The sequence below is a fragment of the Corvus kubaryi genome, unplaced genomic scaffold, assembly GCF_017639235.1.
Source record: "Corvus kubaryi isolate FWS band 111438036 unplaced genomic scaffold, C.kubaryi_AGA036_p1.0 133, whole genome shotgun sequence".
NCBI lineage: Eukaryota > Metazoa > Chordata > Aves > Passeriformes > Corvidae > Corvus > Corvus kubaryi.
In genome coordinates, this window is record NW_024580667.1 from 24856014 (window position 1) to 24870204 (window position 14191).

The 14191-nt window shown below is 40.3% G+C and overlaps 1 protein-coding gene across 1 annotated transcript; it reads right to left on the reverse strand.

Annotated features, from left to right (window-relative positions):
* Nucleotides 1-1961: 1961 nt before the first annotated feature.
* CUNH2orf49 (chromosome unknown C2orf49 homolog) lies at nt 1962-14102 on the reverse strand. The gene is made up of 4 exons (XM_042039747.1): nt 13943-14102; nt 11918-12084; nt 6424-6793; nt 1962-3497 (listed from the first exon to the last, which is right to left on the reverse strand). The coding sequence occupies exons 1-4, from the start codon at nt 14078-14080 to the stop codon at nt 3441-3443; spliced, it is 732 nt and encodes a 243-aa protein (XP_041895681.1). The 5' UTR covers nt 14081-14102; the 3' UTR covers nt 1962-3440.
* Nucleotides 14103-14191: the final 89 nt, after the last annotated feature.

A 14191-nucleotide genomic window follows, 5' to 3' on the forward strand; every position in this document is an offset into this window, starting at 1 on the left:
TTTACAACATAGTCTTCTACTAATTGAAGTCAGTGGGAAAATTATCAGCAAACATGAACATGCGTGTGAAAACACTGAACTGACTGCAGCTGATAAAAATGTGTTCATAGGCTCTAAACTCAAACCCAAAATATTTTTCTTCTCAGCAAGAAAGGAGGTCAAGACAACTCAAAAGACATCTATCTTTGCAAAAGCCAGAAGTTTAACTTCTATAGTAGGGCATGCTTTAATTTTGTTCTCTATTGGGATACATAAATACCCTTTGTTGTAGCATAATTTCTGCTACATGTTTGCCACAGAGGCAACTGTCAGCAACAGCATGCTGGCAGGACAATAACATCAAAAGGAAACAATACAAAGGAAGATAAACCTTTTCCCAAAGCAAACTGCAAGAAATATGGCCATGCTACGCAATGTACAGTCCCACTACACCTTCCAGATGGAATTCATTTGTGTCCAGAAAAACGAGGAAAGAAGTATGTCATACCTCCAACAGGTGTTCCTGTTCTCCAACAGGAATCTTCAGATGTGAAACTAAGATTTAGGAATATATTTAGTCTGTGTGTTATTGGGTAGGGACAGTTTGCTCCTAGTTTCTGACACCAGTCTTGAATTTGTCTCTTTGTACCAAGTGCAAAGCGCTCACAGGTCATTCCCCTCTCACTAATTCAACAAGCTAAATAGATGTATCAGATCAGATTTAGTTTCTTGCATGCCATTTGAAGAACCTGGCTGGCTGACATTTTTAAAGTGCACACTGCGCTAATCAGAACTCACTGAGTGAATGAATTCTATCCCTTGGTGATTTCATTCTAAGATGAAAGTTGTGGCTAATAGCCACAAACATCACTTTTATATACACACCTCCAAAAGGAGGGCAAACACTCTCTCCTCAGGGGTCTGCCAATCCCCCAGCACACTGCAGCTCTGCTCTAGTACTTTGCTGAGAGAAGAAAGATTACTTTGAGCCAAAGGGGTAGTGCCCCTGTACTTGGCACTGATGAGCAGCCACATCTTGAGTTGTGTGTTCAGTTTCAGGCCCCTCACTACAAGGACAGAGGTGCTGGAGTGCGTCCAGAGAAGGGCAGAGGTGCTGGGGAAGGGGCTGAAGCTGGGAGTTGCTTAGTGTGGAGAAAAGAAGGCTGAGGTGAGATCTTACTGCTCTCTACAACTGCCTGAAAGGAGATCATAGCAAGGTGGGGCTTGGCCGCTTCTCTCAGGCAGCATGTGACAGGACGAGGGGAAACAGCCTCAAATTTTGACAAGGGAAGTTCAGGCTGGATATTAGGAAAATTTCCTTGACTGGATATGGTAAAGCAGTGGAACAGGCTCCCAGAGAATGGTGGAATCACCAACCATCCCTGGAAGTCTTCAAAAAATGGGTAGACATGGTACTTCGTGATGTAACTTAGTGTGCATGTGGAATTCAGTTGAAGGTTGGACTTGATGATCTTGGAAGTCTTTCCCAACCTTGTTGATTCTAAGAAGGCAGTAGGAACAGCACAGCTTGCACCCTGCCTCCCAAGTGCTACAACAGATGGCAAAACGGCCCCAGCTTTGGGGAAAGGTAGGTGAAAAATGACAAGGCTGGAAAGCATCCCAGCCTGGAAAGAGGACTGCTACCATGCAACAGCAGCATCATGCTATTATTCCAGTGCAGTTCTGCATACCCTGCTCAACACATACCAACACACGTGTGCTCCTGGCAACTGGAACTACGCCAAATCCATCCTAGACTCTAGACCACTGACAAGAAGCCAGCCACAAAACAGAATTCCCATCAGACACTAGTGCAAAACCCAGCACTTCACCTGATGCTAACTGCTGCTACAGCTGCGAAGCAGCTACTGACCCTTTTATCTTGTAAGCTTTAAGTGCTGATCACTTCAAGTCCACTGAAATATAACTGTATAAACTGAACAAGCCTAATTACATCACAAAAACAAGTCAGCACTGTTTCGTTTGCTTTAAATTTAATTTATTTAAATAGGATAAGGCTACTTAAAAGACAAGTCTTTACATACAAAATGTACATTACGTTAAAGTTTGCTGTACTCAAGTACAAAAACTGCACAAGTGTTTAGTAAAAGGGAAACAGCACACAATTTCAAAACACACATTCTTACCATTTTACAGCATTCAAGAAGTGCCTTTTACATCATAACAGTAAACGGAGAACTTCTGTAAAGTAATGAAATAAGCTACAGTTTTGGTTTCAATATAAACCAGTGTTAAAAATGTAAACAAGCTTTCAGATCACTACTGAGCTTCTTTTACTGGGTTTAACCAAGTGGATTCAGAAGTTGATTTTTTGTTTTACCAAGTCTGGGAGCATTGTTGTTATTTACCATCCATATCTAAAACTTATCTAAATTGGCTTCACCCTGAGCCACTGAATTTTAATAAAAATGTTTCCATCAACTTAATTGGATTGTTGCCCTGTAAGGCACTACCAATAATCCAGATGAAACACCAAGTTTCACAGAAAACCAAAATCCATCTTAAATTATCAAAGGAAGGAAAAACAGGTTTGTGGGTTTTTTTCTAGAGCGCAATTACATCTGTTAATGCTCTCTAGGTACTTCTGTCTTCCTATCCACATCCCTCTCCCAACTGTTTGTAAGCTGAGAAAGCACTGGTCTACATTCCGCTGGTTTTCCCCATATTTTATAAGCACGATTGTAACCAGGAAAACAACCAAATTTGCTACATTGGCACATTTTTACACTTATGCATGTATAAAATATGCCTGTGTACTTAAGAGAACATGGCACTAATCCATTCACTACTTCCTCTCGAAGTTTCATATCAAACAGTCTAATCACATATTTCCATCTGTGCATTCCTTATTTCACATATCAAGAGAAACTTCAATTTGAAGTAATGCTGTTAAAATAGTTCATCTCTTATTACCAACCTAACTTGAACTGCAAATTCTACACCCCTGTGCAACAAAAAGGAAACAAATTTGCTGTAGACTATCTTATCAGCAGAATGGTCAGTTTTCTCACCTAAATTAATTACCTTTTTAAAGCCAAGAAGGCTCTAGGAATCACTCTAAATTTCAAAAGCTATTTTAACTATTTAAACAGACATGGAGCAAAACTGAATCTTAGTGAAACAATGTGTGAATCACAGTGACATGGAGGAGATGAACTATAATAATCTTGAAAACTAAGAGTGGGGGGTTTAGCATAGTGTAATATCACCACCTTTTAAAGAAGTAATTAACTACTTGGCGTGTAAGAGTGTATACTTTTAAGGTGACTGGTGATAGTGACTCCAGCTTTACGACAGGGAGCTGTTAAACTTGTTAAACAACTCCACAGCAATCTGAATCTCTGTAAGTTTTAAAATAATTTTATTTAAACTGTTTAAATATGACCTATCTATTTGAAAATATGGAAGTAATATTTATGTTTCAAGCACCATTAGCTACTTCATGGCCATGTAACATGCTGGATTTTCTTCTTTGCTTCCGAAGGCTTTAGGTCATTCTGGAACACAAGAAAATATACAAATATTCTTAGAGATACTGTGCAAACAGGAGTCAGTCATTAATCTGACATACTTCTATCTGGCTCTAGTACAGTATTCTGCTACAGGCTACTACAACAGCTTTCTATTGCCATCTTGTGGAGAAAGGTAAATATCACAGAACTTCTCTGGTGAAGACAAAAACAGAGCCAATGAATTTAACTACCTGCAAATCACACATGTGTTTTGGTTTTTAGCAACCTACAATTAAATATTCTTACATATTAAAAAATTTCTTTCAATTATGCAGCTTAGAAACGGGTACATATTGGAGTTTCAAAACATACTTCTAAAGTTCTTTCAGGTTGTCTTCTTAAAATACTTGTTGAAATGGGATTATGTAAGGAAAAAACCCCAAATACACAACTAGGAAACCAATTTACTTTTGTCAAATAGTAAAAACATTAAAAAAAGAAAAAGAAAATTTGGTCTTCCTTTGTAATGACCGGGATAAAAAGAAGACAAATAATTGCCAAAGCCTCAGATGAACTCATCTTTCAAGCCCCCCTGCCCCAAGAAACCTGTAAAATCAAGAAGGCCCAAAGAAAAGCAATGGCAGATGAAGCAGTGAAATATTTAATTCCCTTTCATCATCTAAAATAATATTTTTTTTTTAAATCTGAGAAATTAGAGCTTTAATAGTTCACATAAGCAGAGCAAAGACAGGTATATGAGTTTTCAAGAACATACTGCAACACGCTGGTTCAGGGAGCACAATCTAGAGATCTCTCTTCTCTTTAAAAGACTTTCAGTGTTAATTTATTTACAGGAATCCTGTGGACTGCAACTACTGAAAGGTTTAAGGGAATTAGACCCAAAGATAATAGGGATAGTTCTGTGCTATTCATTAAGTTTTTCTTGGAAGTCAAGGAACAGTCACTTGCTTGGAGACAGAATTGTCTTTACTGTCATTACACTAAAAATAGATCAGGCTTTACAGCCATCTGCCAAGTACACTGATTCTTCCTGACTGCATCACTTACTATTCAATAGCACATTCTTTAATTTCAGATGGTAAAGTAACATCCATAGAGCACACTTGTCTAACTTCACATGTGTCTGACCAACACCAACCAAGGCATGACTGAACTTACAGGTATTAACTGGAACAACCTAAACTGTGGCTAACATAGAAAGTCAAAGGTCAGAGGTCACAGCTTCTGAGTGTCAGTCACACACTGGCTCTTAAAAATGTCATCACTGTCTACAGAGCATTTAAATTAAATATAAAGAAGCTGAGAGGTGTGTACTAAACAAGTTTCAAAAGCTCTGTAGGTTCAGATCTGAGCAATACTTGGAAGAGTTCTAAATACTAAAAGTTAGTAATACAGGTAGTAGGAAACACACCTCTCAAGCATAAATTCCATTCAGAGCCTCAGCCATGATTTTTTTAAAAGTTGCTAAAGCTGTCTTTCAGAACAGCCACGTGTTTAGGTACTCATGTTTAACAGAAGTCTGATGGAATGTACCAATCCACACACCAGGATATTACCTGCATTCTTTCATTAAAGGATTTTAAAAAAGATATTATTAAAAAGCCTTTCATGAGGCAATATTGAGAAAACAGAAGTTCAGTCTCATGTCTTGGGAAAATTCTAATCAATGTAACTGCATGCTGTATCTCTAAAGCTCCCCCTGCAGCTCAACTGACAACAGCTACTTCTATTTCTTCCTTTGAAGCCCAGACTCATTCCAGATATTCCTGTATTCCAGTGGAAATGTGAAAACTCCTTCATTTGTATCATGTATCATGAATACAACACAAGTGTTAAGACCTATTCCTATATCGTGGCATGTTTTTAAGAGATGGCCCATTGCTCCTTGCTCACTGACAAGCCCTTTCAGCCTAGTCACACCACTATCAAAACAAACCACTGTTCTTTGTTCCCATCTGGCAGCTACAATCAGCACCATTACCTACACCTTCAGAGATACGCCTTGCCGAATTCACAGATCCTGCCTTAGCTCTACACTCATCACTTAAGCTCACCACCTTCATTCTACCCTCATCTGTAGTGTAGCTCTCTTATGCACAGAAAATTTGTAAGCAGCCAAACCTAACTTGCAGAAATGAGGTGACTATTTACCTCTATGGTTAACAACTCACTCATCAGACTTCTAGGTGAGAATAGCACCTTTGTGTCCAAGATCTCAGCACATCTTTCTCACTTTCAGAAGCCCAGGTATCTGATTAGGATTCTGCACATCTCAAAGAGAGCACTTGACCTTTGGCATCTCACCTCGACTGATACGGTTTGCTGTAATGGCTTCTCATTCAGACCCACAACCAATCAGCACTCTCCAGATTTACACAGTCAGCTCCTGCCTCTAGCTTGCCAATTGCTGTGTGACATTTAAAACAGATGGCATTCTTCCTCTAAGGATATATTCTGTGGCTCTCAGCATCTCACTCCAGTTCCTGAAACATCGCTTCCTTTACTTTGACAAATGAAAGCCTGTCCGACTCAACCATTCAAGTGAGATTGCTACAAATCATTTAATTTTTCCTTCCCTGCTAGAGAAAACAAATCACTTGTCCTCCCTTCATGGCTGTTTTCATATTCTTCTACAATACCTGTTTTTTCTCTCAGACCTACCAGTAGAACTAGTTTGTGTTTTGACTGCTATCAGCACCACCTTAAGTATTACTTACTTACTCATTTTAAAATTACATGCATGTTTTCTGTAGAGTTGCATCTCTCACACAGAAGTTTCCTATGGGCAAGTACAAATTTCTTTCTTTCTGATATTTCCCAAACTAGCTCCACTTTTGTCTGTTTCCAAATACTCTACTGTTACTCTAAAATAAAATCGTCCTAACTTTGGTTCCTGTAAATCTCAATTTAAAAAATAAAAGCTGCAAAACAAGATACTGCACAAACATACCGGCAAATCAGATTCCTCTTTTGGAACAGACCTCTTTAACTTCACAACAGTAGTTCCTGCTATTGGAGACAAAGGGTAAACCTTCAGACTAGTCAACACACTGCTGTCAGTCTTTGAAATATTGTTCTGCTTAGCCTCATTATTCCTTATTCCCAGCTTAGCGTCCTCTGACAAACTGGAGGCTGAAATGTATGTTGAGGCATTTGAAGGAACTGATAATCTTCTAACTGTGTTGGTGGTGCTTCCAGCTGGAGGAGGCTTCAGGCGATCGGCAGCTCCGTTCTCAGTCTTCTTCACCTTTATGCTTGTACTTGTGGAATTGCCATCAAATACAATTAATGGCCGTTTCCTTAAACCTTCCACTGTTACACTGAAAACACAAATCATAAAGTTCTCAGAAACATAGGTTAGATGATCAAAAAATAGCACATCCATGATATGAGAAGCGAAAATGAATTTTACCTTGTCTAAAGTAAATATATATCCCAAAATACTAATATTGAACTCTGAGATGCTCCAAACTTAAATAAAAATAAATACATTTATATACACTTACATATACTTAAATAAAAATAAAAAGCAATAAAAGTCACTTCCAAAATATAAAGGCACAGGGGACTGTGTGAAGACCAGTGCTCCTCAGCAAAAAGAGTTATGTGAGGAACTGCCTAAGCAGACAATTACAGCTGTACAACCAAAAGCTCTATGCTTATACCACTGTAGCTATTTCAGAGTAACTACAGAGACAGTAAGTGCTAAGTATTTCAACAGATGAGTATTTGAGAAAGTGTGTGCTGCCTTACCTACAAGAACAGCATCTCATATTCTGCTACTTCTTAATTTCCCTGTTTCCAATCTTATTCAAAATCATAATGTTACGGTAAATCCAAAAGATTGTTAGTCAAGGAATAAAAACATTAAGCAAAAAAAGCACACCTTTTAAAAATAAGCTGTCTTTAAACAGGAACCCTAAGTGGATTTAATGACTTTTTTTTAATAGTTTGTGCCTTTAAGCCTATGTGTAGTCAGAACTGTCCAGTTTAGTAACCACTGATTCATGAAAAGGAATACTATCAAGCTAATATCAAAACAGTATTATCAGAAAACATCTTGACTGAGAAAAAATAAAGTACAAAGCTAACATAACTCACACTATATGAATTCAGAGTTTCAAAAAAGCAATGCTCAAGAATGACAAAGAGAAAGTATTTGAAAAGTGCATATTTAACAAATAAAAAACCCAAGCCACCATTAAGGTATATAATATGCCTGTTTAGAAACTTCAGTTTTCAGTATACACTGACTCTTCAGCCATCTCATTCTAAACAGATGAATAAAAGTAGAACACACTGTTTGCAACAAATTAATATATCCATTAATTTGCAGTTAATGAATCTGACAATATTGATGTTAGGTATCTCAACAGACTTTAAATTAAGCCACAAGCAGAGACTCAATCAGTTGGGCCTGGAACAACATTAGATTAGTAGCAGCTGATAACCCTCACACATTAAGAAATTGCCTGCATAATTTCTACCAAAATCGGGGGGTTCTTAAAAAAGATGAAACTAGTCACAGCTCATAAAGCAAGAAAAAGTTCAGCCCTTAGTCAGACTTTTTTTTCAGTCACCTACCTTAACAAAACCAGTCTGCTTTTTCTATGGAGATGGGGTTTTTTTATATATTCAGACTGGTGAAGAGTGGCAAATTAGGAACTAACTAAAATTCTAGGATTGTTATCTATGCTAAACAGAATTTTAGAATTGTAGCACTTGTACAAATGACCACATGCCACAATACAAATAACGTTCCCAGAGAAACACTTTGGGAAAGTTCCAGAAGAATTTGGATGCTGTCCCACCAAGAATTGCCACATTCAATTTTTAGATACATGTCTCACAGAACAACACAGGACTTTGGGTGTGACGTTTGCTTTGTTTATATCAAGTACAGGCAGTTTAAGAGCTACAGAGTAGGACTCATATTAGCCAGCACTCTTCTGAGGGAGGACACTGGGGCCGAAATGAACCATTTTGGGATTGTGTCCCTTTCTGCAGGACACCCTCTGTGAAACCTGTATTTCAGTGTACATTTACATCCTAGAGAAATGTTCTATCCACACTTTGGACTGGGCTGGATGGAGGGCATGCTGTAACCCTGCTGTTTACTTTGTAGTGCACGGTAAAGAACACAAGATTTACTAGAGGAATCAAAAGCTTCATTATATGTTTCCACTCACATGATTACTCATGCAGCCAAGATGGCCTCTGGGCAACTCCCAATCATTATGACAGTTTAATGAAAAATGCTCCTAATTTTGTCTGTCTTAGTCTAGAACTTAAGGTAGCAACCTAAAACCAGAGAGCAATGTAAGCTTTAGCTCCACACCCTGATTATCCTAAATATTTGCCTCTTACCAAAACAGGCAGGTGCTCACCTTTACTGTGAAGATCTGACACTGGTCAGAAGTACAATGTTTTACCCTGAACTCAGTATTATCAGCACATTAGCAATTCTCAGGGGACACTGAAGTGGCCTCTTAGGTGACTGTGCAGAAATAATGAGCCCAAGCAAGACCACACTCTAAAGCATGCACAGCACAGTGCTCCTGGAGACTGAGCATTTGCAGTGAGTCTTCAGATATGATAGCACTTCAGAAACTACATATACTCTCTGAGACTCATACTATCCTCTTTCTTCCAGTAGGGAAGATGATCTTGCGGATCTACAAAATTAACCATCCCTGCACACAAACAATATCTGAAGTTGGAGAGACTGTGCTTGTTTTTATTTGGTATGATTGCCTGCAAGCTCAGATATTCAGTAATGAGATGCATAAACCATCACGTGTAACCTCAGATATTTAGCTCTGTTACTGAGGTATAACACGTTACTTCAACTCAGCTGATATACAGCAAGTGTTCTAGAGCACAACATTAATTACCAGCAGTAAAAGTAAACGCAGCATTCAACACTGACTTTTAAATTTCAATGTGCTTTTATCTTCTATCTGTAACTACTAGAGGCAAGCCAACACACACTGAGCTGTGCCGATTAAGTCTTCAAGCCTCATACTAATTGCAGTGCACGCTGTAAAGCTGTGCTTTCCACAGAGAAACTCATCAGAGAACTCCTGTTGTTCATACAATCCATCAGTCTCTCTGATTTCTAAACGGAACTAACAGCACACTGAGCTCCCATCCCTGGCTTGCACATAACTTACAGCTTCAAAATATCTAGGCATTTTGTTTTCTTTTTAGAAACAAGAACACCAACTTCTACTTCCTCCTCTGCGCAGCGGCATTGTGTCAGTTCTGTTTAGGTGGTGCACACAACTACGAAGAAAAATGTAATATCTTAATATCCAAAAAGACAACTGAAGTTCCTTCATTTCTTTAGGGTTAGTAATACTAGCAGTAAAAGATTAATTTTTCTAGATAGTTTTTGCCAGTGCATTTGTTAAATATGAAAGAGGTAATAAAAGCAAAACCAGTAACTGCTACAAAATCTTAAGACTGTCTAAAAACAGAGCAAAAGACTTAAGTCTAATGTGCTAGATGTTAAGTACAAAGAACAACTGGCAGAGAGAAGCAGACTGGTAGATTAAACTCATCTCCTTAAACTTACTGTTTTCCCAGAAAATATGGCCTAGGTTTAACCATTATTGCATTTTAGTGTACCAAAATAAGAGCCCCTAAACTTACTGTACATATAAACTCTGGATGAAGCCATCCTCCCACCTAAAAATTAAAATTGCCTCTTTCTGTCCAAAATGTCCAGCCTGCCATCTTTATTTCTTTGATAGAAAGGTCTTTTGCACCTATTTCAGCACACCAACAGTTTCCTACCCAAACACTAACCTCACACTTCCATCCTCAAGTCCACAGATGTAAACAAACTGAGGTACTATAACCTCTTACGCACATGGAAAATAAACCTGATATAAGACAGCTCAGTGTTCTGGCCACTGCTACAATTTAAAAAAAAAACTAAAAAAACCTAAAAAAACCCAAATCACTTGACAGAATTTGTTTAGCTCTTCACAGCTAGAAACCTCAGTAAAGCTAAAAGAGACTCAAGACATCAACAAGGTGTAATACTGAAAAACTACAGTAATTTCCATCCACCTTTCCTTCAGACCTACTGCTGAACATATCAGAACACCACTCATGCATATCACATGGCAAAGTCAAAGTCTTGGGCAGGGGGAAGGTTGAGTGAAGAGATTCAGTAAAACAAACTTTTCCTTTCTGAGCAAATACAAACAGAAAGATTTTTAAAACAAGGCAGAATATTTCTCTCAGAAAGCAAATGTTAGTTTTGAAAGACACACAAAATTGCTGCAGCATGCACCCCTCACTCTAGAGTAGGCCACCCCTGTCTAGGAGCAGGGATAGTTAACTATGCTCTTAATACTTTCCTTAAACACTACAAACATGATTACTAATTAGCAATTATACAGTGAAACAAAAAATATTTCCTTCCTCTTCCTTATAAAGTACCTTGAAATGCACCAATAATTCATTATCGACACACGCTGGGGGTATGAAGAAACAATGCCAATTCCCTGGATCAATACAGACTGGGGGTGAAGGGATTGAGAGCAGCCCTGCTGAGAAGGACTTGGGGATACTGGTGGATGAGAGGCTGGACACGAGCCAGCAACATGTGCTTGCAGCCCAGAAAGCCAACCGTGTCCAAAGCAGCGTGGCCAGCAGGTCAAGGGAAGTGATTCTGTCCCCCTACTCTCCTCTGGTGAGACCCCACCTGGAGTGCTGCATCCAGATCTGGAGCCTTCAGCACAGGAAAGGCATGGACCTGTTGGAGTGGCTCCAGAGGAGGGTCATAAAAATGATCAAAAGGAAAGGCTTGAGACAGTTGGGGTTGCTCATCCTGGAGAAGAGAAGGCTCCAGGAAGACCTTACTGCAGCCTTTCAGTACTTAAAGGGGACATATAAGAAAGATGGGTCTGTAGTGATAGGACAATGGGTAACAGTTTGAAACTACAAGAGGGTCCATTTAGATTAGATATAAAGAAAATGTTTTTTACAAGGAGGGTGCCAAAAGACTGGAACAGGTTGCCCAAAGAAGTGGCAGATTTCCCATGCCTGGAAACACTCAAGATCAGATTGGACAGGGCTCTAAACAACCTGACAGAGTTGAAGATGTCCCTGCTCACTGCAGGAGGGTTGGACTAGAGACCATCAAAGGTCCCTTCCAACCCAAACCATTCAATGGTTCTGTGAAAAGAAGCACTATAAGCTAGACAGCATTAATAACATTTAGATGACAAAAGAAAAAAAAAATTATCTTCCCCTTTTTCCTATTTTTGCAGTAGTAGAATCTAACACTTCTGACACAAGCAATCTAACACAGCATTCTCTGTAAACTGTAACAATGTCCAAAAGCTGTACAAGCTTCATTAATCAGGCAAAGATTAAACCAAATGCATTGTCCCAAATTGTCCAAGTCTGGCCCAATAAAGATAAATTACCTTTTATTCTCACTTTTCAAGTCATTTTGCTGTCTTTTCTTTTCCATCATTTTCCCCCATCTACTTTTTGGCAAGTCACGCTGAGGCAGGGGAATGGCATGTTGAATATAGAGATCAGTGAGCCCATCTTTGTCCATCTTTACATCATTTTCGACTAATATATTTTTCTGTGGGGAACAGAAAAAAAAATTGTTATTTTTATGGCAAATTCAATATTCAACCATCGGAGTGGCAAACACCTTCTTTCAAAATCCACTGTAAAGTACTGTATTGGGACAGGGTTCCAGAAGTGGAGGGCAGGTTGGGGTGATCAGTTTGGAGAGGCCATGAACTGCCCAGTGCCATCAACAGCCTGGTCTCCTACCTTCCTGCTGTCAACGTCCTTCATTTTCTGTGTGGATTACACTCAGTCTATCCCTTCAGTGAGGTAATGGGAAACACAGGATGTTTTAGTCAGTGCTTAGTGGTTTCTTTTTCACCACCTGCATTTCTTCACGTCTTCACGTCTCCTCATGTGCCTTGGGAGTCTCCTGCCCCCAGTGTTTGCTGCTCTTTAAGTGCATTTGAGTACCGGTGCCAGGAGCAGCTCTGCTTCAAATTCTGGGGTGTGATGGGCTGCTTTCTTCAACAGTGTGAGAGACACATGAATCCAGCTGTGACCAGCACTGAGCAGTTATTCACCTTTGCCCACACAGGTCAGCTCTGCAGCCCCTCTCTACCCAAAATTCTGCCAAGTTTTCCCAAGGAAAATAGCAGCCAAAGAAAGGAAAAGTTGTGATAGACATACTGTTGATGATTGATGTTTTCACGCACTCTTAAACACACTTCCCTGAATCCAACTACAATAGCAGAGCTCTTCTTCACACTAGACAGACAACTAGAATGTAATGCAAGTCAGACTTACAGATGCAGAGCTGTGCTTTCTTCCCAGTTCCCAAAGAATAATGGAGATAAGCTTCATCCCAACATGAGGAAGAACTTCCTTATGTTAAGGATGGCAGAGCACTGGAACGGGCTGCCCAGGGAGGTCGTGGAGTCTCCCTCTGGAGACATTCAAAACCCACCTGGATGTGTTCCTGTGTCACCTGCTCTTGCTGACCCTGCCTTGGCAGGGCGGTTGGACAAGATGATCTCCAGAGGTCCCTTCCAACCCTAACTATTCTGTGATTCTAGGAACCATCAGTAGTTTTCTTCCTAATCGTGTATTGGGCTGTGAACACTTTATGGTACTGCATGCCAAATTTATGGAATGACAAAAGAACTCCACTAACATCCTACAAATCGAGGTCACCGAGAGCAGGTCAAGCCTCTGCCACTACTGGTTCTGGCAATGCTTCATGACTTCCGACCTTGGCCTGAAACCTGTCCATATAGGCTCCATGGACAAAAGCGTAAGAAAATTCTTTGAATTTATACAAAACCCTGAAACTTTGATTACTATTGTCTCATGCACCCGAAATTTTCAGCCAAGGCAGTAACTAGTATTCCAAACAACATCAACTAAAGCTTTGTATGGTCCTAAACTGTTTATAACTCACTTTCAAACTCTTTTTTTTTTTTTTCCAATTATCAAGTATTAATAAACATAATGCTTACACATTTAAGCATTAGGTTGACTGATTACATAGGCTGCATTTCGTTAATTCACAGAACCACAGAATTATTAGGGTTGGAAGGGACCTCTGGACATCTTCTAGTCCAACTGACCAGCAAAGGCAGGATCATCTAGAGCAGGATACACTGGGTATGGACGTGGCAACTTCAATGTAAAGCTCATCCTTTCACCGCCAGTTTTACTATATACAGACACTGTCTCGATTTGGGCAAATTGCTCTTTAGCAGCTTCGGTGTTCAAATACAGCCCCCTTGCAAACACGGAGACATCTCCCGCGCCAGGGCCTCCTCTCTGCAAGTCTCTGTGGTGTCCAGAGCACGACCTGATGCCTGCTTTTCCCTGTGCGCCGTTACTCTTCTCGCCCCGCCTCAGGAGCCGCCGCTCCACCCGGCCCGGCTTCCCGGACGCACCTGCTCCAGGGTGAGCCGCAGGAATTCTTCCGAGAGCAGCTCCGGGTGCAGCAACAGCTCCGACTCCGAACGCCCAGATCCCCACTCCTCCTCGCCGTCGCCACCGCCGCCCCGCCGGCCCCTTCCCTGCGCCGCCATCTTCTTCCCCCGGCGGCCCCTTCCCGGACTCCCACAATCCCGCGCGGGGAGGGAAACGCGTCTCCAGAGCAGCCGCGCGGCGTAGTGGCGTCACAGGCGCGAGCGGGGCCC